The sequence below is a fragment of the Callospermophilus lateralis genome, chromosome 2 (assembly GCF_048772815.1).
Source record: "Callospermophilus lateralis isolate mCalLat2 chromosome 2, mCalLat2.hap1, whole genome shotgun sequence".
NCBI lineage: Eukaryota > Metazoa > Chordata > Mammalia > Rodentia > Sciuridae > Callospermophilus > Callospermophilus lateralis.
In genome coordinates this window covers 62876138-62901786 of record NC_135306.1, presented here as the reverse complement: position 1 = coordinate 62901786, position 25649 = coordinate 62876138, and the positions used below count along the sequence as shown (strand labels likewise).

The 25649-nt window shown below is 32.6% G+C and overlaps 1 protein-coding gene across 2 annotated transcripts in view; it reads left to right on the top strand.

Moving 5' to 3' along the window:
- The window catches only part of Jak2 (Janus kinase 2), a 147384-nt gene extending 121951 nt beyond the window's left edge, over window positions 1-25433 (top strand). For both annotated transcript variants that reach the window (XM_076846003.2, XM_076846002.2), the window contains exons 20-25: window positions 13717-13906; window positions 14503-14627; window positions 14791-14963; window positions 21030-21147; window positions 23418-23531; window positions 23771-25433. In XM_076846003.2, coding sequence (XP_076702118.1) covers window positions 13717-13906; window positions 14503-14627; window positions 14791-14963; window positions 21030-21147; window positions 23418-23531; window positions 23771-23878 — 828 coding nt within the window. In that variant the 3' untranslated portion in view covers window positions 23879-25433. The remainder of the gene's footprint in view (window positions 1-13716; window positions 13907-14502; window positions 14628-14790; window positions 14964-21029; window positions 21148-23417; window positions 23532-23770) is intronic.
- The last annotated feature ends 216 nt before the right edge of the window (window positions 25434-25649 follow it).

Below are 25649 nucleotides of genomic sequence, written 5' to 3'. Positions count from 1 at the left end.
TTGAAGTAAAGGGAAGAAATCTAGTGAAATTTCATTGTACTCAGTTGAAAGTGATATTTTCAATTAGCTTTTTAATTTTCTTCTTATATCTCTTCTTAATATGAACATGAATATGTGAACATTTGTATGATCAAGACCCTTTCTATATTAATTAGCTTGATTAAAGTAATCATTTCACAATGTATACATATATATTTAATCATCATGTTATATAACTTAAATATACACAATTTTTATTTGCCAGTTTTACTTTAATAAAACTGAAGACAAAACAACAGCAGCAACAACAAAAGACCTTTCTTGACTTTCTAGGAAAAAAGTCAATATTTCAAATTCCAGAATCTAAAGTGAAAAATCATGGTTGCTATTAGAATCAGAATTTTTTTCAATCTAAAGAGCACTCTAGGAACTAGACAGCCTTGGAAGAAAGTATGATAAGATTGTATTCTTTTTAAATTCCATGCTGATCACAGTTTCTAAGATTTTCTTAAGATGTGATTGGAAACAAATGTCAACATTACTTATTTTATACATATTTGTGATATGCTTGATTGTTGTTTAATTTTGAGATAGTTCATAGCTTCCTTATTGCAAGTTGCTTTTCACCAAAAATTCCATTAACATGGCCCTTACATACTTTTGGTCATACATGGATGGCTCTTACATACTTTTGGTCATAATTTGCAAGGATGCAAGACTAGTGATGTAGCTCAGTGGTAGAGTATTTGCCTAGGATGCGTGAGGCCCCAAAAATAAAAAATAAAAATTTTTGCAAAAGAATGCAACACTGTGTTATTATTTAGTACTTAGTGAGAATTGGTTTAGAATTACCCAGAAAATATTCCTAAGTGAAATAGGCCTGTAGTAAATTGTGATATACCTGTTTGTATCAAAATATTAAAAAATTATTTTTAGGAATATTTTCTGGTATTGCTAGGGTATGTTTCTGTTTTTAGAAAATTTCCATTTTGTAAATGTTCCTTACAATCTCATATTTGTAATCAACAATCTCAATATTAGTAATAATTCAAACTCAGCTGGATATAAGTATATTTCTATATTATTAAAATATTTTATAAGAGAATTAATATTTAGGCACATATGCCAATTTTGGACATGTGACATATTTTTCTATATATTGCTTAGAAAAAGTAACTACATTGATAAAGCTACCCTTCAGTAGTTCAATTAGTGCCTTTTGGCTTACTGTTCACTTATTCAGATTACTCTTATTTAGTTTAAAATCTGATGATTTTCATTATTTTCTAAAGTAATGGATATTTGAGCTTTCTTAAAACATAATTACAATTTTCCCTTTCTTATTTACCTGATTAGAGAGGTAATAAAAATTATGTATTTCCCTGTTATTCAGGCATGTCTGTGTTAAATATTGATGGACTTTTTCATAGCTGATGGTTAAGACCAATTTAGAGGCAGAAATGAATTAGGAAGTATGAATTAGGAGGTTTTCAAATAGTTCTGTCATCCATACTTCACCTGAAGTTTTCAACCATGGTTTGAAAATAAATATTAAAGACTAGAAAATGTACATGTTATAGCATCTGTTTGTTCCTTTAAAAACAGAGATTTTCATCTCAAATCAGGGTAGAACTTTAATGATTGTTTGCAATTTTTCTAATCATAAAGTAAGTAACATTAAAGATAAATTGAAACTTTCTAAAACCATTAAAGGGGCTGGGGATGTGGCTCAAGCGGTAGCGCGCTCGCCTGGCATGCGTGTGGCCCAGGTTGGATCCTCAGCACCACATACAAAGATGTTATGTCCGCTGAAAACTGAAAAAAAAATAAATAAATAAATATTGAGATTCTCTCTCTCTCTCTCTCTCTCTCTCTCTCTCTCTCTCTTTCTTTAAAAATAAATAAATAAATAATAAAACTATTGAAAACAAAGAAAAAAAACTTTTGAAAGAGTGCTAGAATCTTTATGTCTGTTTTTTCAAAACTTCCTTTATGATAGATCTAGCAGTAAAATTTATAGTATCTCTCCCACATCATCTGTTTTGTCTTCTTTAAATAACTAAACTTTTGGATTATTTTTCTTTTTAAACTGTGTTCAGTGTCTTATCCTAAGTATGTTCCTGAATAAAAAGGAAATAGAAATTTCTATTGATGTCCTATTTTTATATTCTGTTTCCAGTTAGGAAAGACTAAGCCATATGGGTATTGCCTGTTACTATCATCAATGCCATAAAGCTTTTCCTGCATGTCTCCAGCTTGTCATTGATTTTCCCTTTTCTGAAAGCTTCTGGCATTTTTTTTTTGCCAAAAAATTTAATTACTAATCATATACTCTTTTGTTGTTTATTTGATCTTGTTTTTCTTTGCTTCTTTTTTCTTTAATTTATAAAAGAAAGTTCCTTTAGCCCTAACACATAAGCACACAAGTTACTCAGATACTGAAGTAAAACAGTTCACGTATATGGTTCAAATTCAGCAATACATACTGGTACTTAAGAAATAGTCATAAAAAGAATACATCAAAACATCACTGATTTAAATAACAAACAGGAAGAATCAACAGACAGAATTATAATGTTTGTTTTCTTTATTAAAAGTATTTTTTCTAGTTATGAAAATGATGTATACGTATTATTGGAGAAATTGGAAAATAAAAATGCCTTCTCTTTGTTCATCTCTGTGTTCCCACATAATAGTTCCTTTCAAATAGAATCATTATGTGAATATAGTTCTCTGTCTTGCTATTTTTCATTTATTATAGTATCAAAAATTTTTATTAATACTCTTTGAAACCTAATTGTTAAAAGTATTATGCCATAATTTATAGCATTCCTTGTTATTATTATTTTAATCTTCTAAAAACATTTAAAAATTTTACATAACTATTTGAGTTTAAATTCATTTAAGCATACTATAAATAAACAAGGAAAGTATTTTTTATTTAATATTCTTGTAAAAAGAGCTAAGAAACTATTTTGAAGCCTTTCTTCTGCCACATGAATTCTAATGAACTAATACCTAACATATGTTCTTTACATCCTTTACCTTCTTGCCTTAATTTAAGCCTAGCTTTTTAAAAATCCTTTTTATTGTCTATCCCTCTGTGGTATAGATCTAGAATTTAGAGATCTGTATACCTTACCGCTACCACTTTGAAACTATAAGCAAAACTCTTAGTCTTTTCTGAATATGATTGTTATTCTTCCTTCTTACCATCACTTCACAATCCTTGAGTACTTTGGGTGTTCATTATTTTCTTCACTTTACTTCCTGCATGAATGCCCAACCAATGCCTTTTTAAAACTTCTCAACTTTTCTACCCTGTGTCTGTATTAGATGAGAGTACTTTGAACTCTGTAATTCCCTATAATAACCTTGCTGATGGAATTTCAGAACCTGAAGTCTCCTCTTCTAATTACCAACAGATGCTTCTACTTTGTATGTTTTGACTCTTCTCAATTTACACTAAAAAAATAGCATGGGTATTGCTAATATCTTTGACATTCACTTTTCTCTCTTTTTTTTTTAATGGTATGGATTGAAACCATGGTGCTCTAAAACTGAGCTAAACTGTAGGCCCTTTTCATTTTTTAAATTTTTGAGACAAGATGTTGCTAAATTGCTGAGGCTTTTGCCTTTTGCCTCAGTCTCTTAAGTCACTGGGATTACAGCATGTACTATCAAGCCCAGCTGACACTGTCCTCCTTTTAAAGCCTGTTAGCCACTTTCTAGATTTAACTGACTTCTTTCCTTGTTGAGTAGATTTCTGGGTGGACCACTGAAATTACTTTCACATATATCTGCAGTTATATCACCCTCTTCCCCTTGACTATCAGATTCACTTTCCCGGTTATTTCCTAGTATAGTGAAAATACAGTTCTGATTTTTTTTCTTATTTATGCTTCTATCTCTCAAATGCTATAAGAAAAAAAATAGTTATAAATGTTTATCTCCATTTGGAACTAATTTCCAGACTAAGGTACTTAAGATTCTTTTAGTGATGGTTATTTTATTCTCCCTTACATGGTTTCTTCTTTGGTTCCATTCCATTCCCTTCTGGTTTTCTATTCTACTTGTTGTCTTTGCCCTCAGCATTTGGCTTCCCCTTATTCTTCTAAAAGAAAATGGAGGTGTTCCAAATTAAAACAGCAAGATTGATTTTTGTCACTCAAATTAACAAACTATAGAAAAAAAATATAGTGGCCAGTGTTAGCAAAGATAGGATAAACACTTTCCCACTTTTCATCATAACAGAATTTAGTAAACTTTTCTAGAGAGTTTCTGATGCAGTAGATATGAAGGGCCTTTGAAATGCTCCTATTTTTTGAACAGCTAATTCTTAAGTATCCTCTGTAAAGTTGTACACAGATATTTATGAATAAGTGTATCATTGCAATGACATGAATGTGCTTTAAAATCTTATCTTAGTGTACATTGTTTATAATTTTAAAAATTAGTATATTTACCTAACAGTATACAATAATTAAAAAATCAAGAAAATATGTATTTTCAAGGAATATATAATGTTATTGGAAAATAAACTTTTAACATTGTTAAGTAAGGGGAAATGATATAAAATTCTCATTTCCCACTTTTGGTTTTTATAAGCACCCTTTGGAATAATTTCTGACAATGGTAATATGAAGTAGATATTTTATTATCTTCCATTTTTAAAGAGGAAAAAACATTTTCACAGAGGTAAGTGAATTGTCTAAGGTCACAAAGGGAATATATAGTACACCAAGATTCTAGCTCCAGTCTGTCTGACTGGAGAGTATCAGGTTTTAACCACTTCTCTATGGCCTTTCAAACTATGTAACTAGAGATCTAACTTTTTAAAAAAATTAAAATTTGTTTTAATTTGTTATACATGACAGTGGAATGTATTTGTGCACTTTGATATATCATACATAGATGGAATATAATTTATCATTTTTCTGAGTAAATATCTGAGTAGAATCAGATTGGTCATGCAGTCATATGTGTGTGTGTGTGTGTGTGTGTGTGTGTGTGTGTGTGTGTATGTATTACATAATGTAATAATGTCTGTTTCATTCTACTATTCCTCGTATCCCCATATTCCTTCCCTTCCCCTCCCTTCACTCCCCTCGACTTAATCTAAGGTAACTCTATTCTTCCCTAAAGTACTCCCTTATTGTGAATTAGCATCTGCATATTAGAGAAAACATTTGGCCTTTGGTTTTGTGAGATTGCCTTATTTTGCTTAGCATGATATTTTCCAACTCCGAGCATTTATTGGCAAATACCATACTTTCACTCTTCTTTAAAGCTTAGTAATATTCCATTATATGTACCACATTTTCTTTATCCATTCTTCTATTGAGGGACATCTAGGTTGGTTCCATAATCTAGCTATTGTGCATTGAGCTGCCATAAGCATTGAGGTAACTGTGTTACTGTAGTATCGTTGATTCTAAGTAGTTTGGGTATAAAACAAGTAGTGGGGTAGCTGGGTCAAATGGTGCTTTCATTATGAGTTTTTGAGGAATCTCCATACTGCTTTCCATAGTGGTTGCACCAATTTTCAGTCCCACCAACAATGTATGAGTGTACCTTTTACACCACATCCTCGCCAACATTTATTGTTGCCTGTATTCCTGATAATTGCCATTCTGACTGGAGAGACATGAAATCTCAGTTTATTTATTTATTTATTTATTTTTTACAGCAGGAGAGGGAGCCGTTTTCTGTAGGACAGGAGAGGTATTTATACATTCCACACAGCTTATCCAATTAACATAAACTAGATACAGCAGTCAACCAATCAGGAATCTCCACACTTAATGGCTCACTGGCATTACTTCACAAACCACTCCCTCTGGCATTTTGCCAGGCGCCATCCAGACTTGTTTACAGACTCTAACATTTCTCAGGCAAAATGCCAGGCGCCATCCTGACTTGTTTACAGACTCTAACAGATATCTTTATTGTAGCACCATATTTGACTGAACTGTATGGGTACATAAATCTAGGCTGGATATCATTTCCCCTTTTAAGTTTAAAGGTCTTGCTTTAACAGTCTCCCAGCATCCAGTGTGGTCTACTAAGGAATCTAAATGTCATCCTGAAAACATTCTTTTTTTTTTCTCTCTTTTTTTTATTGGTTGTTCAAAACATTACAAAGCTGTTGACATATCATATTTCATACATTAGATTCAAGTGGGTTATGAACTCCCATTTTTACCCCAAATACAGATTGCAGAATCAAATCGGTTACACATCCACATTTTTACATAATGCCCTATTAGTAACTGTTGTATTCTGCTACCTTTCCTATCCTCTACTATCCCCCCTCCCCTCCCCTCCCATTTTCTCTCTCTACCCCATCTACTGTAATTCTTTCTCTCCTTGTTTATTTTCCCATTCCCCTCACAACCGCTTATATGTAATTTTGTATAACAATGCGGGTCTCCTTCCATTTCCATGCAATTTCCCTTTTCTCTCCCTTTCCCTCCCACCACATGTCTCTGTTTAATGTTAATCTTTTCTTCCTGCTCTTCCTCCCTGCTCTGTTCTTAGTTGCTCTCATTATATCAAAGAAGACATTTGGTATTTGTTTTTTAGGGATTGGCTAGCTTCACTAAGCATAATCTGCTCTAGTACCATCCATTTACCAGCCTATGTCGCTTTATTGGAGAGTTTAAGCCATTAACGGTAGAGTTACTATTGATATATGGTTTGTACTTCCAGCCATGTTTTATTATTTATCTTTTTTTTTTTTTAAATTTAGTTCATTTCTCCATGATTAGCTTTCCCCCCGCCCTCTGTCTTTACCGAGGCACTTCCCACTGATGGTTTCGGTTATTGTTTTTCATTTCTTCCTCATGTAGTGTTTTGCTCAAGATGCTTTGCAATGCTGGTTTTCTGGCTGCAAATTCTTTTAGCTTTTGTTTATCATGAAAGATTTTTATTTCGTTGTCATACCTGAAGCTTAATTTTGCTGGATACAGAATTCTTGGTTGGCATCCATTGTCTTTCAGTGTTTGAAATACGTTGTTCCAGGATCTTCTCGCTTTCAGCATCTGTGATGAAAAATCCGTTGTTAATCTTATTGGTTTACCCCTGAATGTAATCTGCCTTCTTTCTCTTGTAGCTTTTAATATTTTCTCTTTGTTCTGTATATTGGATATCTTCATAACAATGTGTCTTGGCGTTGGTCTACTGTGATTTTGTGTGCTCGGTGTCCTGTATGCATCTACAATTTGTATATCTGTTTCCTTTTTTATTTCTGGAATGTTTTCTGTAATTATTTCATTCAGCAGGTTACTCATTCCCTTGGTTTGAATCTCTATACCTTCCTTATCCCGATGACTCGTAAGTTTGGTTTTTTTATGTTATCCCATATCTCTTGGAAGCTTTTCTCGTGATTTTTTACCAGCCTTTCTGAGTTGGCTAGACTCTTTTCAAGATGATATATTTTGTCTTCATTATCTGACGTTCTGGCTTCTACTTGCTCCACTCTGTTAGTGATACTCTCATTTGAGTTTTTAATTTGGTTTATAGTTTCCTTCATTTCTAGAATTATTGTTTGATTTTTTTTTATAATCTCTATCTCCTGATAAAGATGCTTAACTTCTTCTTTTATCTGTTTATGTAATTCATTTTCAATGAGTTCTTTCACTGTTTGAATTTGCTGTCTTGTATCCTCTTTAAGGTTCCATTTCATCTGTCTAAGGTATTCCTTGAGTTCTTTATATGACCATTTTTCTGATGACTCTAGGTCCTCCTGAATATTTAGGCTGTCCTGCATTGTTTGTACTCCTTTTCTTCCTTGCTTTTTCATGCTGCTCATGTTACTTCTTGTTCTGTTTGACTGCTGAGTTACTGTTTATTCTTATAAATTTATTTGATGCTTGGGAGGAAAGATATTAGAAGGGAAGGGAAGAAGTCACTGTCGCCGCTGGTTTCAATGAAGTTATCTCCTCTGCCGTGTTTTGGTGGCGTCAGTTCTCTGCCATGGTGGTATCCCATGCTAATGGTGACAGTTCGTTCCCTTTGCCGGGTGACCAATGCAACGGGTGGGTCCTGACTCTCTCTCCCAAGCCCCGTTTCAATCATGTGGCCACTGCCTATGAAGGCTCGGTTGGCTTCTGCCTCCACAGTTCAGAAGGGCCGAGCAGTTGTTTCAGTGGGATCGTTAGTGCTGAGTCACAGCAGTATGGCTGCGAGAAGCAGGCAAACCGGAGCTTGAATGCAGCCAATCAGGGCTAGGTGTGTGTTCTGAGAGGCCCAGACTGTTCGCCCCAGATCCATGTCAGCTCAGCATTGCCTAGTGATCCTGAGCAAACAGCATTTAGACAGTTTACGACTCCCTATGCCCGCGCAGCTGAAGAGGTCAGTGACTTGATCTCTCCGCGGCCGCCGCCATGTTGGATCCTCTCAGTTTATTTTTGATTTATGTTTCTCTGATTGCTAGAGATGTTGAAACTTTTTAAAATATATTTGTTGATTGATTGAATTTCTTCTTCTGTGAAGTATCTGTTCAGTTCCTTAGTCCATTTATTGATTGGGTTATTTGTTTTTTTTGTTTTGTTTTTTTTTTTGGTGTTTGGTTTTCTGAGTTCTTTATATATCCTAGAGATTAGTGCTTTATTTGAGGTACATGTAGTAAAGATTTTCTCCCAATATGTAGGCTCTCTCCTCACATTATTGATTGTTTCCTTTGCTGAGAAGAAGCTTTTTAGTTTGAATTCATCCCATTTATTGATTCTTGGTTTTACTTCTTGTGCTTTAGGGGTCTTGTTATGGAAGTCAGATCCTAGGTCAACATGGTGAAGATTTGAGCCTACTTTTTCTTCTGTTAGGTGCAGAGTCTGTGTTCTAGTGCCTAAGTCTTTGATCCACTTTGAGTTGTTTTTTGTGCAGGCTGAGAGGTAGAGGTTTAATTTCATTTTGCTGCATATGGATTTCCAGTTTTGCCAGCACCATTTGTTAAATAAGCTGTCTTTTCTCCAGTGAATGTTTTTGGCACCTTTGTCTAGTACGAGATAACTGTATTTATGTGGGTTTTTCTTTGTGTCTTCTGTTCTGTACCATTGGTCTACTTGGCTGTTTTGTTGCCAATACCATACCGTGTTTTGTTACTATAGCTCTGTAGTATAGTTTAAGGTCTGGTATTATAATGCCTCCTGCTTCACTTTTTTTTTTTTTTTTTTTGCTAAGGATTATTTGGCTATCCTGGGTCTGTTATTTTCCCAAATGAACTTTATGATTGTTGTTTCTATTTCTATGAAGAATGTCATTGGATTTTAATAAGAATTGCATTAAATCTGTATAATGCTTTTGGTAGTACGGTCATTTTGACCATATTAATTTTGCCTATCCAGGATCATGGGAGGTCTTTTTCATCTTCTAAGGTTTTCTTCAATTTATTTCCTTAGTGTTCTGTAGTTTTCACTTTAGAGGTCTTTCACCTCTTTTGTTAGATTGATTCCCAGATATTTTATTTTTTTAGACTATTGTGAATGGGGTAGTTTTCCTTATTTCTCTTTCAGTGGATTCATCTTTGATAAATAAAGATATGTTTGATTTATGGATATTAATTTTATATTCTTCTACTTTGCTGAATTCAATTATTAGTTTAAAAAGTTTCCAGGCGGAACTCTTTAGATCTTCTAGATATAGAATAATGACATCAGCAAATAGTCATAGTATCCTTTTAATTTCTTTCTTCTAATTGCTCTGGCTAGAGTTTCAAGCGTGATGTTGAATAGAAATGGTGAAAGAGAACATCTTTGTCTTTTTCCAGTTTTTAGAGGGAATGCTTTCAGTTTTCCTCCATTTAAAATGATGCTGCCCTTGGGTTTAGCATATATAGCTGTTACAATGTTGAGGTATGTTCCTACTATCCCTAGTTTTTCTAGTGTTTTGAAGTTGAATGGATACTTTATTTTGTCAAATACTTTTTCTGCATCTGTTGAGATGATCATATAATTTTTGTTTTTAAGTCTATTAATGTGATGTATAACATTTATTGACTTCCATATGTTGAACCGACTCTGCATCACTGGGGAGAACCACACTTGATCATGGTGCACCCTCTTTTTAATATATTTTTATATGTGATTTGACAGAATTCCATTGAGAATTTTTGCATCTATGTTCTTTTTTTTAAATTTTTATTATTGGTTGTTCAAAACATTACATAGTTCTCGACATATCATATTTCATACATTTGATTCAAGTGAGTTATGAACTCCCATTTTTACCCCATATACAGATTGCAGAATCACAATGGTTACACATCCACTGTTTTACATATTGCCATACTGGTGTCTGTTGTATTCTGTTGCCTTTCCTATCCTCTACTATCCCCCTCCCCCCCATCTTCTCTCTCTGCCCCCTCTACTGTAATTCATTTCTCCCCCTTGTTTTTTTTCCCTTTCCCCTCACTTCCTCTTATATGTAATTTTGTATAACAATGAGGGTCTCCTTCCATTTCCATGCAATTTCCCTTCTCTCTCCCTTTCTCTCCCACCTTTCGTCCCTGTTTAATGTTAATCTTCTTCTCATGCTCTCCTCCCTGCTCTGTTCATGAAGCTAGCCAATCCCTAAAAAACAAATGCCAAATGTCTTCTTTGATATAAGGTGCATCTATGTTCATCAAGGATATTGATCTTTCCTTGATGTATCTTTTTTTGGTTTTGGTATGAGGGAGTATTCGCCTCATAGTATGAGCTTGGAAGGTTTTTCTTCCTTTCTATTTCATGGAATACTTCGAGGACTATTAATAATTCTTTGAAGGCCTTGTAGAAGTCGACTAAGAATTTGTCTGATCCTGAGCTTTTTTTGGTTGGTAGGCTTTTGATGGTGTTTTCTGTTTCATTACTTGAAATTGATCTGCTTAAATTGTGTATGACCTCCTCATTCAGTTTGTCTCTAAAAATTTGTTGATGTCTTTGATATTTTCTATTTTATTGGAGTATAATTTTTCAAAATAGTTTCTAATTATCTTCTGAATTTCAGATGTGTATGTTGGGATATTTCCTTCTTCATCTTGTATTTTACTAATTTGAATTTTCTCTCTTTTTCTCTTTGTTAGTATTGCTAGGGGTTTATCTTTTTTATTTATTTTTCAAAGAGCCAACTTTTTGTTTTGTCATTTTTTCCCAATTATTTCTTTTTTTCAGTTTCATTGATTTTATCTCTGATCATAATTATTTCCTATCTTCTACTGCTTTTGGTATTGATTTGTTCTTCTTTTTCCAGGGCTTTGAGATGTAGTGTTAGGTTATTTATTGTTGGCTTTTTTTTCTTTTAGTGAATGAGCTCAATGCAGTAAACTTGCCTCTTAGTACTGCCTTCATAGTGTCCCAGAGATTTTGATATGTTGTTCTGGTGTTGTCATTTTTTAAAATTTCATCCATGATTTCTTCTACTATCCATTTGTTATTCAATAGTGTATTATTTAGTTTCCATTTGTTAGAGTAGCTTCTATTTTTTATTTTATTTTTGACTTCTAATTTCATCCCATTGTAATCTGGTAGAATGCAGGGTATTATTTCCATTTTTTTTGTATTTACTAAGAGTTGCTTTGTGGCATAAAATATGGTCTATATGTACAAAATTATAACAGACCCACACCAAGACACATTATAATAAGAATAACTAACCCAAAGCATAAGTATAAAATCTTAAAGGCTGTGAGAGAAAAAAATCAAATTATGTTTAAGAGGAAACCAATTCAGATCTCAACTGATTCCTCAACCTAGACCCTCAGATATAGGAGGTTCTGGAATAATATATTTCAAGTTCTGAAAGAAAATTAATGCCATCCAAAAATTTTATATCCAGCAAGTTAAGTTTCATATTTGAAGATGAAATTAAAACCTTCCATAATAAACAAAAATTAAAAGAATTTACAACTAGAAAGCCTCTACTACAGAAAATTTTCAACATAGTATTCCATAAGGGTGAAGTGAAAAAAAAAAATGAAAACCAGCAAAGGGAGGAACTACACTAAAGGAATATTCAGCCAAAGGAGAAACTAAGTCAAAATAAAAACTAGAAATAAATCAAAATGACTGGGAATACAAATCATATCTCAATAATAACCTTGAGTATAAATGGCCTAAATTCAATAATCAAAAGAAACAGACTGGCAGATTGGATTAAAAAGCAAGACCCAACAATATGCTGTCTCCAAGAGACTCACTTCATGAGCAAAGACATCCACAGACTGAAGGGGAAAGGATGGGAAAAAACATATCACTCATGGATTGTGAAAACATGCAGGGGTTTCCATCCTCATTTCAGATAAAGTGGACTTCAAGTCAAAGTTAATCAGAAGAGACAAAGAAGGACATTTCATTCTACTTAAGGAAAGTATATATCAGCAAGACATAACAATTATAAATATTTATGTTCCAACCAATGGAGCATCTGTGTACATCTAACAAATTCTTCTCAAGTTCAAGAATCAAATAGACCACAACACAATAATACTGGGCGACTTTAACACACCTCTCTCACTCCTAGACAGATCTTCCAAACAAAACCTATATAAAGAAACTATAGAACTAAATAATACAATAAATAATTTAGACATAACAGACATATATATAGAATATTCCATCCATCAACAAGTGAATATACTTTCTCCTCAGCAGCACATGGCTCCTTCTCTAAAATAGAGATCTAACTTTGAGCCTACATATGGTCTTGGTTTTTAAAAAATTGACATCAAGTATATAACTGAAAATTTAGTCACTCATATAGTCTTGCAGCTCAAGAACTAACTATATTCTTTAAGAATACAATAATATTCAAAATATATGAATTTGATTAATATACAAATTATATACTTTATATTTTATATGTTGACATACCAATTCTACATAAATAACTTGAGTCTAAGTAAAAGGAGAATGAATTTCTTAAAGGCTAATATCTTTAAAAAAAGTGTAGGAACATCCCCATAAGTTAAAAATTTATTTTCTTAAATAGATCAGATTCTGTATTTAGTACTTGGGTTGCTATAGCAGAATACTCTGAACTGGGTAGTTTAAACAACAGTTTATTTCTCACAATTCTGAAGGATAGAAAGTCCAAGATAAAACTTCCAGCAGAGTTTGTTTTCTGGTGAAGTGTCTTTTTCTAGCTTCCAAAGGCACCTGCTTAGTGTGTCCTCCCATGGGATAGAAAGCTCTAGTGTTTCATCCAGCTCTTTTTAGGGCACTAGCCTATTTACATTAGGACCCACTCTAAATAACTTCATTTAAATTTCATTACTTCCTCACAAGGCCTTATCTCCAAATACAGTCACATTGGGGATTAGGGTTCCTGGTAAACTTTGAGACAGTGTAGGCATTCAGTTTGTAACAGACCCTTATTTCATCCAGATCACTTAGAATGATATAAAAGATACATCTGAAGAAGTTCTTTCTGAAAGTTAGTTACAGAAATATAAGAACTCTCTGGCATGTCCTTTGGCTTAAAATTATTAATTAATTAGTAATTAATGTTTATCCTTTTTTAAAATGCCTTTTTGAAATAGTTTGCATTTTAATATAATTTCTTTAGAAAAAAATTAAATATATAGGTTTACTACCCACTTGTTGAGATAGTATTTTCTTTTCTTGCTCTGCAATCTGCCTAATGTTAGCTTAGAGATATGTCTGCTAATTCCAGCTACTAGGATTTCCTGTATAATTAGAATTCATTAGTAATTTGTCTGAAAAACTTGAGATTTCTATCTTAATGGAGTGTGTTGTTTAGGGTAATTTTGGGAGTGTGGAGATGTGCCGGTATGATCCTCTACAGGACAACACTGGGGAAGTGGTGGCTGTAAAAAAACTCCAACACAGTACTGAGGAGCATCTCAGAGACTTTGAAAGGGAAATTGAAATCCTGAAATCTCTGCAGCATGACAACATTGTAAAGTACAAAGGAGTATGCTACAGTGCTGGTATGTTGCACATTGAAACCTATTTTAAACTGAAGACTTGTTTTTGACATCCTGGGTAATCAAAACACTTAATGTTTTAAGATCTGGACTTAGCATATGACAATGACAATGCCCATAGACAGATGCATACTATATGACTAGAGATTGTACCTGGTAGTCATGGGCTATAACTACAGGAAGTCTTTGGCTTGATTAATCATTCTCCTCACCACTTGCTTAAATTTAACAGGAATTTCTTTTTTAAAAAAAATCTTTCCTTATATTTTCTATCAAAAGATTATTAAATTACATGATTTTGTTCAATACAAATGAGGAAAATCAAAGTTGTCTTATCAACTTATTTTAGAAGAAGACTAAAACATAAACATAGAAGACTGAAACATATTTTTAATTATTGTTCCCAAAACTTGGATTTAAAAAAAAACCCTGTGTAGTTTTTAACTAAGTAATTCTTAACTACTACATTACCTTTAAGTTATAATGAAGTGTTATCATCATAGACATAATTTTACATTTATTTAACTTATTTATATATTTTTTAGTAGTAAGTAAAATAAAGCAAAGTAAACTATTATGTTCTGTTTGTACATTAAAAGGACGGCGTAATCTAAGATTAATTATGGAATATTTACCATATGGAAGTTTACGAGACTACCTCCAAAAACATAAAGAACGGATAGATCACAAGAAACTTCTGCAGTACACATCTCAGATATGCAAGGTACCTAATATCCTTGTTATTTTCTTGTAGATGAAGAGCATATTGAAGTAATTAAGAAATCTTCTAGACTTTTTATTAGCTAACAAAGGGAATTTATAAGGATGAAGTCATTTAAATTAGGTCTATGCAATCAGCTGAAAGCAAAATGTTATTTTATTTATAGGGCATGGAGTATCTTGGTACAAAAAGATATATCCATAGAGATCTAGCAACAAGAAATATATTAGTGGAGAATGAGAACAGAGTTAAAATTGGAGATTTTGGATTAACTAAAGTCTTGCCACAAGACAAAGAATACTATAAAGTGAAAGAACCTGGTGAAAGTCCCATATTCTGGTGAGTACAGTCTATTTCAGTATTATAAAATGAAATTTTAAAGCACAAACTTCAAACATTTTTGTTACTATTATTATTATATAATATATAATAATGTTTCATATTGCTTATTATAGTAGCAATCATTTATCATATGTGTTACATTGGGTTAAATGCATTTCATGGATCATCTTACTTAATCCTCATAACAGCCCTTGGTGAATACATACTGAGTATCCCAAATCTGAAAATCCAAAATGCTCTGAAAAAGGATTGAGGGTGTAGCACAATGATAGAACACTCATCCATAAGGTCGGGTGTCTTGCATCTCACCAGGGAATTCTTGCCTGCTTGGAGGGATAAGCCTCCTGAGAAATTAAAGTCTAGAATAATTAGTAAAGAACAAAAGATAGAGTTAGAAAAGACAGTTTTAAAGATGGAGCCCTGATAGATGCAGTCCACACATGAGCTGGAGCTAGACAAATAGAAAATGGCTCCTATGGTTTATTTAAGGGGGTACATAAAAGGCAGGGGGAAAGTTTCAAGAGGGGAGTCTGGCTTCATGATATCTTGTAGTCAGCAGGTTGATTGACATCTTAATAAGTCACATCCATCTCAGAGGGGATGTGTGACTGTAGCAGGTCACCCCATCTCCGGTGCTGTGTGGGACCTGGCAGAGCTTGAAAGAGGCTCACAATGTATCTGAGCAGTCAACCAGAGGAAATGTCCGCTGGAAGTTCCCAGACATCAGATTTCCCTATTCAATTAGGCTGTGTTGCACAACTGTCCACACACAGCCCACAGATGGCTCGTGACACCCCAGCACTGCCAAAAGAAAAAAAAAAAAAATGAATCCTACTACAAAATTCTGAAATCCAAAATCTTTTAGCCCTCACATGACACTTGAAAAGTTTCAAATTTTGGAGCACTTTAAAATATGGATTTTTAGAATAAGGATGCTTAACTGGTATACTTTATATAAGCATTCCAAAATCTGAAAAATTCTGAAATCTGAAACACTTCTGTTCCCAAGCATTTTAGATAAAGGTTCCTCTACCTGCATCTCCTTTTTTTTTGTATTGGGGATTGAATTCAAGGGTACTAGATCACTGATCCACATCCCCAGCCCTATTTTGTATTTTATTAGAGACAGAGTCTCACTGAGTGCCTCACTGTTGCTGAAGCTGGATTTGAACTCGCAATTCTCCTGTTTCAGTCTCCTGAACCGCTGGGATTACAGGCATGTGCCATTGTGCCCAGCCTGCATCTCCATTTTAATCATGAAAGAACTGAAGTGTAGATAAGTTAAACAGTTTGCCCACTAGTATGTGACTGGTACAGAGTAGAATTAGGATTTAAACCAGATAGTCTGATTCTAGAGTTTGAGCTCTTAAGCTTTCCTAACTATGGTAGTGTACAGTCTGGCATTAACTGATTATTTTTATAGGTTATAACAGTTTGAAGCTGAAGATAATTATTGGTCTGAAAATTGTGAATTATTTTGAGGAACATTAAACCCTCATTTTTTAATGTGCTGTATACACATTAAAAAAGTTCTGTTGATAGATATTTTGATGAAACGTTTTTACTTTATGCCTTCACTCTTTTATGGTATGTTTCATTTTTCTAGGGATAACTTTGAAATCATTTGTTTTGGTTTTGTATACATTCCAAAAATAGACTTTAATTCTGTTTTATTTATCTGTTTAAATAATACTATTAAGATAGTGTCATTTGAGTCAGATATTAATGTTAAAGGAGGGGTTTTATTTATTTTAGATAAGTATGTTTTATTTAGTCTTTTATATGTGACTTAAAAATTAGAAGAATAAGATCATTGCATTTGCAGGGAAATGGATGGCATTAGAGAAGATTATGCTAAGTGAAGTTAGTCAATCTCCCCTCCCCCGCCCCCCCCCCAAAAAAAAACATGCCAAATGTCTTCTCTGATAAAAGGGGGATGATTCAAAATGGGGTTGGAAGGGAAAGCAAGGGTGGAAGATTATCTCTAGATAGGGAATAGGGGTGGGAGGGAAAGGGAAGGAGAAAGGGAATAACATGGATGGTGGAAGGAGACCCTCATCATTATACAAAATACATGTATGAAGATGTGAATTTGGTGTCAACATACCTATATAAGATCAGAGATATGATAAATTGTGGTATAAAGGTGTATTAAGAATTGTAATGCAATAATAATAATAATAATAAGAGAGCTCATGTATAATGGCATAATTTGGCATGAACATACTTTATATACAGAGTGAGGATAATTATGATTGTAATGCATTCACTATTCTCATGTATGTAAGAAATTAAAAAAAATTAGAAGTGCTAATGCAAACAATAGTGTTTATAAGTAGAAAGATATTAATGGTTTGGTTTGTTACTGCTAAGTTCATAGATCATCCATATGTGCTACTTATGTTCATTTTATTTTGTAACTGTAAATTTTACAGTTGATACCATCTATTACAAATTGTTATTCTGGAAAAGTCAGGTAAAAAGACACCAATGATTTAGAACAAATTGATTATTTCCACAGAAGTGTAATTTATAATGGTATTATGAATATTTTTTAAAGAAGAATTCTTATCTTTTAGAGATGTGGAAATGTATCTTGAAATTGAAATATTGTCATATTGGAATTCACTTCATATAAATTCAGTAGCAGGGAACATGGAGAGTAATATATGAAATAAGAGACGATGAGTTTAGCTGAGAGGTACATGGTAGTTTAATGTCCTAATTTATATATATTTAAATTGTTTTATAATTTTAAAAACAATTTTTAAAGCGTATCCTCATGATAATTGTTAGCAATACCTTCATTTAATTATTTTTAGAGTATGTACGAAACTAGAAGACTCATCTACATGATCATTTCTTTTGGTCATGTCCAAGTGATACCAGAATTTAATTTATTTTTTACTTCATTCTTTTTTTTTCTTCATTTTTCATTTTCTAGGGTGGGAGATTAAGAAGTTAAATGGAATTAATTGGCAATTAATTATGTGAAAATTCAATGATTTGGATAAACTTTGTATAAACTTACTGAATCCAGTGTAATAAACATTAATTAACCACCCACTGTGCTTCAAATTCCATGCAAGGAATTTGAGAAGATAGGATCAGCATCAGAACAGAACTGTCCTTTACTAGTAAGGTTGAGTAAAAGGAAAAGTTTGTTATGGCAGGCACATTCAGCTGACAGGCCTACTATCTATAATCCTTTCCTTTAAGAGCTCATAATTTAGGAAAAATCAAATTGTTTTAGTCAGCTATTTCACTGTTGTGACTAAAAGGTCTGACCAGAAGAATTTTAAAGAAGGAAAAGTTTGAGAGCTCACAGTTTCAAAGGTCTTAGTCTGTAGAAGGCCGGCTCCATTTCTTGGAGCTCGAGGTGATGTATAACATCATGGCGTAAGAGTGTGACGGAGGGAAGCAGCTCACATCATTGTGATCTGGAAGCAGAGAGTGAGTCCACTGGCCAGATACAAATATATACCCAAAGCTATACCCCAGTTCCCGCCACCTCCAGCCACACTACACCACATCAGTTACCACTCAGTTAATCCCTATCAGGGGATTAAATCACTGATTGGGTTAACCCAAATTATTTCTCCTCTGAAACTTCTTGCATTGTCTCACACATGAGCTTTTGGGGGACACCTCACATCCAAACCATAACACAAATATATAATCAAATCACTCTCATGCAGTATGGAAGTGCAACAATGAAAATAATGGTAAAACACAAGGGTGCAAATAATTCTGCTGAGTGTTTAAGTAAAGCGTAAAAAAGATGATAACTAAGAAATGATATTTCAAATATTGATTAGGAGGAATTTACCACATAGACAATGAGGAACTTGATAAGAGCAAAAGAATCAAGGGCTTGCAAGTGACAGGCATAATCACAGAACAAACAGGATGTAATTGGGGCTAGAAAGAGATTGAGTGCTGGTATGGCCTGTGTGTGCTCTCCAAAATTTAGGTGTTGCCAATGTGAATAGTATTAAGAGGGAAGCCTTTAAGAGATGATTAAGACAGGAGGGTCTTTTGAGAATGGGATTAAGGCTCTTAGGAAGGAGGTTTCTCCCAGCATTTGGTTCCTCTTGTGGAACTTCCATCTTCTTCCATCTAAGGACACAGTGATTCTTTCCTCTGAAGGATGTATCAATTGCAACAACTGGGCTTGTCTATACTGTGATCTTTGATTTCCCAATAAATTTCTGTTTTTTATAAATTATAGTGTCAGGTATTGTGTTAGAGCAGCATAAATGGCCTAAGAGAAGCCTCATATATCATGTAGAGTTCAGACCTTACATAGTAAACAAGTGTGTAAGGTGTGAAATTTATACAGATGAACAACATGGTGAAATTCATATTTTAGGTATAAAGCTCTACTTGTGCTGTAGAACTCCAAGTCATAATAATATGAAGATTTAATTGGAATTTTTCACTCTCATTTTTTTCATGAATATGTAGTAGAATTTTCCAGAGGCTACAGGACATGTTTCTATTTCCCATACATTAAAGAGATTTAAAAAAATGCTTAAAAATCATATTTTTCTCACATATTTATTTAAGATGTAATGGGTTTCTTTTTTACTCTAAATGAATTAATAGTTTTGTATTTTCTTAGTTTTAATACTTAATATCAATATTTAATATTAGCAAATAAGAGTAAATATAATCCACATTAACAAATTTTGGGGGAGGAATCTCAATAATTTTTAAGAGCGTATGGGGGATCCTGAGACCAAAAGACTGATGCTATAGAGTGGACATACATTAAGAAGAGGCAAAGAGCAGAGAAGCAGCTACATAGGTAGATTTTTTTCAGAAATCTAAATAATTGGTTTCTAAACGTTTTGTTAAATCTAAATAATTGGTTTTTAAACATTTCTTTTCTTATTAAAGAAATCTTAAAACGATATCTATCTATATATCTATATCTATATATCTATATATCTATCTATTTGTGTGTGTGTGTGTGTGTGTGTGGTGCTAGGGATTGAACCCCAGGGCCTTGTACATGTGAGACAAGACTCTACCAACTGAGCTATATTTCCCCAGCCTTCTCTAGGATATTTTTAAATGAATAGCTAAATTTTTCTTTGTAAATTTTTGATAGTTATGAATAATCATTTTCTTGACTATGGTAAATATTGACATTTAAATAACAACTATAGTAATCTTTTAAATGCACTCAAATTTAATACCAATGTCACAATATTTGAAAAGGTACAGAAACACTTTTTCTTTTTGATGGAAACTTTATATCATTCTTTTATTCTTAAATTTATATTTCTTTTCCCCTCTCATCCCAAATTTTGCATAAACACTAATTTTTCAGTTTTTAGAAGGTACTTTGCATTTGACCTTGGAGCTGATCATAGAGACAGAAATAAATTTCTTTAGATTTTCCTTATCTGTGTATGTCAGAGATTCACAAGACCACTCTCAGGCTCTACAGTTTGATGGGAACACTCACAGTACTCAGCATATAGCCCTGTTCACAACATGATTCATTACAGGAAGAATAACACAGCAAATCAACAAAGGGGGAAAAGGTATGTGGCACAAAGCTTAGAGGAAAGCAGGCACAAATTTCCATCTTCTGTCCCAGTAAAGTTATATAGAACATAACTTTATTATTCCACAAATAAATGACCACAACACATGTGAGATATTGTCTATCAGAGAAGCTCATTAGAATGCAAGATTTTTTTTATTAGGAATGGTTACATAGCACTCTATGCCTGGCACATACCAAAATTCCAGAGTCCCATAAGAAAAGCAGATGTGAACATAAACCACATTTTTTTGCATAAATACTTTAGACACAAGTAAGGTGCTCATCATTTAGGGAATTGTAGAAACCTTCCTGAAATCTTAAGTTCCCCGGTACCGTCAAGGATCAACATTGCAAGGAGGTCCTTCCAAAGATGTCAGTCTCAGGCCTGCTATGTTATAATGCTTTTCTATAAAATTTAAAACAAACAAACAAGTAATGTTTTGTTGGTAAAATCTAGAATTGACACATGAATAACTGTCTTTTTAAATGTTTTCCATGTATAGGTATGCTCCAGAATCTCTAACAGAGAGCAAGTTTTCTGTGGCCTCGGATGTTTGGAGCTTTGGAGTGGTTTTGTATGAACTTTTCACATACATTGAAAAGAGTAAAAGTCCGCCAGCGGTCAGTTTGCTTTTCAATGTATTTTTCTTTCTTTCTTTTTCCCCTAACATGAGAAAGGTATTACCTAAAGAATAAAAATAAGCCTAGGGCTCATTTTAGAGCCTTTAATTGCTAACTTGTAAGGTACTGTCAACAAATTAACCCTAAATTTATTCATTAAATTAACTTAAAATTTGTCAAAGGATGTTTTAGAACACTTTTTAGTATAATCTCTTTCTTAGTCCATTTTCTGTTACTGTAGCAAAATACCTGAGTACTTTTTAAAGAAAAAGGTTTTGCTGGGCTCACTATAATCCCAGAAACTTGGAAAACTGAGGCAGGAAGATTACAATTTCTAGGCCAATGTCAGCAATTTAGCAAGGCCCTAAGAAAATTAGTGAGACCCTGTTTCAAAATTTAAAAACAAATACTGGAATGTAGCTTAGTGTTAAAGTACCTGGGACTTTAATTCCGTAGTATCAAAATAAAAAAGAAAAGAAAAAAATAAAGAAAAAGAGAGAAAGAGAAAAGAAGAAAGAAAGGAGAAAAGAAAAGGAGTTAGTTTATTTAGCTCATAGTTTTGGAGGACAAAAGTCCCATTCAATATCAAGATGCCCCATATGTTTAGCCTCTAGTGAGAGAGTCCTTGGCTGTGTCACAATATGACAGGTTAGAAGAAAGGGAACTAGTTGCATGCTGAAGGATCATATGGCAGGACTTGAAGCCAGAGAGCCAGGAGGGGATTGTCTTGCTCTTTTTATAAAATGACTTGCTTTCAGGAGAAGTAACACTCTGTAAAACCAGCCTTAATCCCTTTCTAGGGTTAATCCCATTCAGAGGGCTATGACCTCCATGACCTAATTACTTTCCACTAGGCCCCACTTTTTAAAGATTCCACCATCTTAATTCTTCCACATTGGGGACCGAATTTCTAACCTAGGACCCTTTAAAGGACAAATTACATCCAAGCCAAAGCATCTCTTAATATTATTTTAAGTAAATTCAGTAATCTAAATCATTCCAGTTAAATCTTTCAAAGTAATTTTTTTCTGTTCATTTCAGATTTGTTTTCAATATAGGAAAATATGAAAAATAAAAGTCATCTCTAATGCAATTACTCAGAAACAACCACATTAATATTGTGATATATTTTCTTCTTGGCCTCTTTTTATTTTATATATAAATGTTAAATTTTATGAAGAAGTATGATTGGCTTATAAAAGTAAGGTTTTAATGTACAGTTTGCTATTCTGCTATTTCATTATTACATTTTTGGTATTTTACTATATTAAGAAATATTTACTAAAAATATCATTACTAATTTCTAAGTAGAATTCCATCATAAGGGTATAGATTTCTGGACGCTTTCCAATCTTCATTTATTTATGTAACATTTCAATATAATACTTAAGTGAACTTAATGAACAGTCCTATATAAATATTTGTTTATCTATGTTTATTAGAATAAAAGTATAATTATAGGTGAAAGGTTATGAGCTAGTAAAAGCTTTCTTTTTGTAAAGGTTCTAAATCATTTCAAAATAATAAAGAAAAATTGTACAAGATTATATTTTAACAGCAATGCTCAGGGGCATACATTTTATTATTTGCCAATACTAGCAATTGTTTTTATGTAATTTTTTGAAATCGATATGAGAGTTGTTATCTTTTTATTTTACTTGCATTTTTCTTATTAGTGTGTTGAGTATGTATTTATTGAATGTTTAAAGTATGTGTGTGTGTAAATTGTCTCTTCTATGCTTTGCCTATTTTTGCATTGGTAATGTTTCTTACCAATTTATAATAGTTCTCTGTATTTAAAATAAACATGATATGTTTATTGTAAATATTTTCCAACTTATAGTTCAGAATTTTATGGATCTTTAGCATATGAAAACTTCCTCTGCATTTCATTTATACTTAAATATTCATCCTGCATTTTCTTCTTTCATGTCCTCTTTTACATTCAACTTTTCATTCCCACTAAAATATAATAAGATGTGTTAAAAACAACAATGAAAAAAAAACTTTAAGTAATACATTTTTAGTTTATGTGTTTCTGAACTTTCTCAAGAAAAGTTGTGGAAATGGAATTAAAGAGGTTCCATACCCATTTAAGTCTTTTCTGAAATATGACTGAAAAGGAAGTTTTTGATTCTTAATATAGTCTGTTTTTTGAAAAAGTTTAAAATAATACATAAACTGAATTTTTCCCATTTACTAGAAGAAGTTGAGAAAGAATTCAAATTAAAACTACAAAAGCATCATTAAAATATGAATTTGTATTTCAGGAATTTATGCGTATGATTGGCAATGACAAGCAAGGACAGATGATTGTGTTCCATTTGATAGAACTCCTGAAGAGTAATGGAAGATTACCAAGGCCAGATGGATGCCCAGATGAGGTAGCATTTTTTTTTTAAATTCACAGTAATCATGGTTTTTCTTTTTCTTTTTACTCTACGATTTTAGGTCACTGAAATTGCTGAGCTTTTACATAAATAACACAAATAGATGACTGTGAATCAAGGCATAGCTATGAAATATGTAATCTATAGGAAAATTAAATAGAAATTCCAAATTCATTTTCCACCAATTAAAAAGATGAACTTAGGGTTTATTGTAATTTTTTTTTCTTTTACAGATTTATATGATCATGACAGAGTGCTGGAACAATAATGTAAATCAGCGCCCCACCTTCAGGGACCTAGCACTTCGAGTGGATCAAATAAGGGACAGCATGTCTGGATAAAAGAAATTGTGTTTAAACTGAGACCAAAGTACACTTAGAAAAGAAAGTTTTATATTTCACAATGCTGTGGACTATATTTACACATATCATTCTTATATAAACCATGATGCCTGCTGGCAAAGATGTGAAAATACTTGCTCAAAACTTCAAACTTTTGTGAATTTTTCTTCATTCAGCCATCTGTAGAGGATACTAATGAAGAGTCTTGAGCAAGAAAGTTTGTGAAAAGTATCATGAATTTTGTCAGTTACATCTCCTCCTCTAGCAAAAGAAAAAATAGACTCTTTTTCAACTCAGCTTTTTGAGAGATGAAATATTATAATGTAAAATTTTCAATGTTAAAGATACATAGAATATATATGTACAGTTTTTACCACAGTGAATGTATTATACTTTGGCATCTTGTGTGAGATACACAAGGGCTGATGTTCATTAGTAATGTTTTCTAATTTTTCCATAATTGATTTAAATAACTTCATTATGCAAACAGATTAAGATGTTTAAGAAATTGAATAAGCAACTTTGTGTTCTTGTTCATCTGTGTCACTGTCTGGCAATATTAAGCAGGCTTATACTTTTGACTTGTAGTTTCATGTACTGTAAATATTTTTCAAAGCAGAGGGAACAAAAGTCTAGTTTTATTTGTATAGGAAATTTCCCTGACCTTCCAAGGAACACATTTTGAAATGGAACAAGCTTACAAAGACATAACACAATCTATTTTCTTATTTGTTTCCCTTGTATCTGTTTGTGGTAAGTATGTTTTTTTTTTAATAGAAGTATCTTCAGACTTTTCTAAGACTATAATGAATAGTATTCTTTAAAATTTTTGAGATTAAGAATGCTGGAAATATTGTCATCCCTTGAGCTGTTGACTGCCAATAAGATTCTTCAATCCCTGGAACCTGTGGTAATGCATTACATTTAAACATAAGCCATAAAATAATTTCTAAAATGTACAAGCTCATTAAGATGCGTATTGGATTAAGAATTATTTTTCTAAAGAGTATGTATTTGAGTGGTTTCCAAACTTTCTATTGCAGTCATAGATTTTTTTTCAGAGTGTCTCCTACACAAAAGAGGTAAATTGGTGAAAAAATATGCTTATAATAATTTGATTCAAAAATTCCAGTAGAAAATTCATGATGTATAGTTTTAAGGAAAAGGAGAGAGAACATACATATTTTCATATAAGTGTAAATAATTTGTTGTTGTCATGTTTTACTGTGACTCCATTTAGATCCCATACCTAAAATAAAATATGGTAGGTTTGTGTGTGTGCATGTGTGTGTATGTGAATTAATTATACAAAGTTTAATAATAGTTAAGAAGGAAATGACTTCTTTATTTTCAGTGGTGTATGCCATTTTGTAAAACATATACTTAAGATTTCCGATTTTGGGTTGAAGGGAAGGAAAGTAAAGAAATGCTTCTTGCATTCTTTGTCTATAAGGTATTTTAGTATATACCAGATACAGATGTCATCTAAAATGAGAGTGTATTCAATTTTTTTAAAAAAATTTCTAATAGATATTTTGATTAAAATTGAGTATAATAGGTATTTATGTAGACTTTCAAGTAAGAAAGAGATTCTACTACTTTTCATATGAAAGCAGCAAATATAATATGCTTAATTTCAGACTTTGTACTAAAACTTAAGTACTTAAAGTTTCTTCTCAAATTTCTGTAGCATTTTGTTTGTTTTCTTTAAAAAAGTATCTTTGTTTTAGTGTTTCATTTGTTTTTAGTTTCAAAGAATCCCACATACATA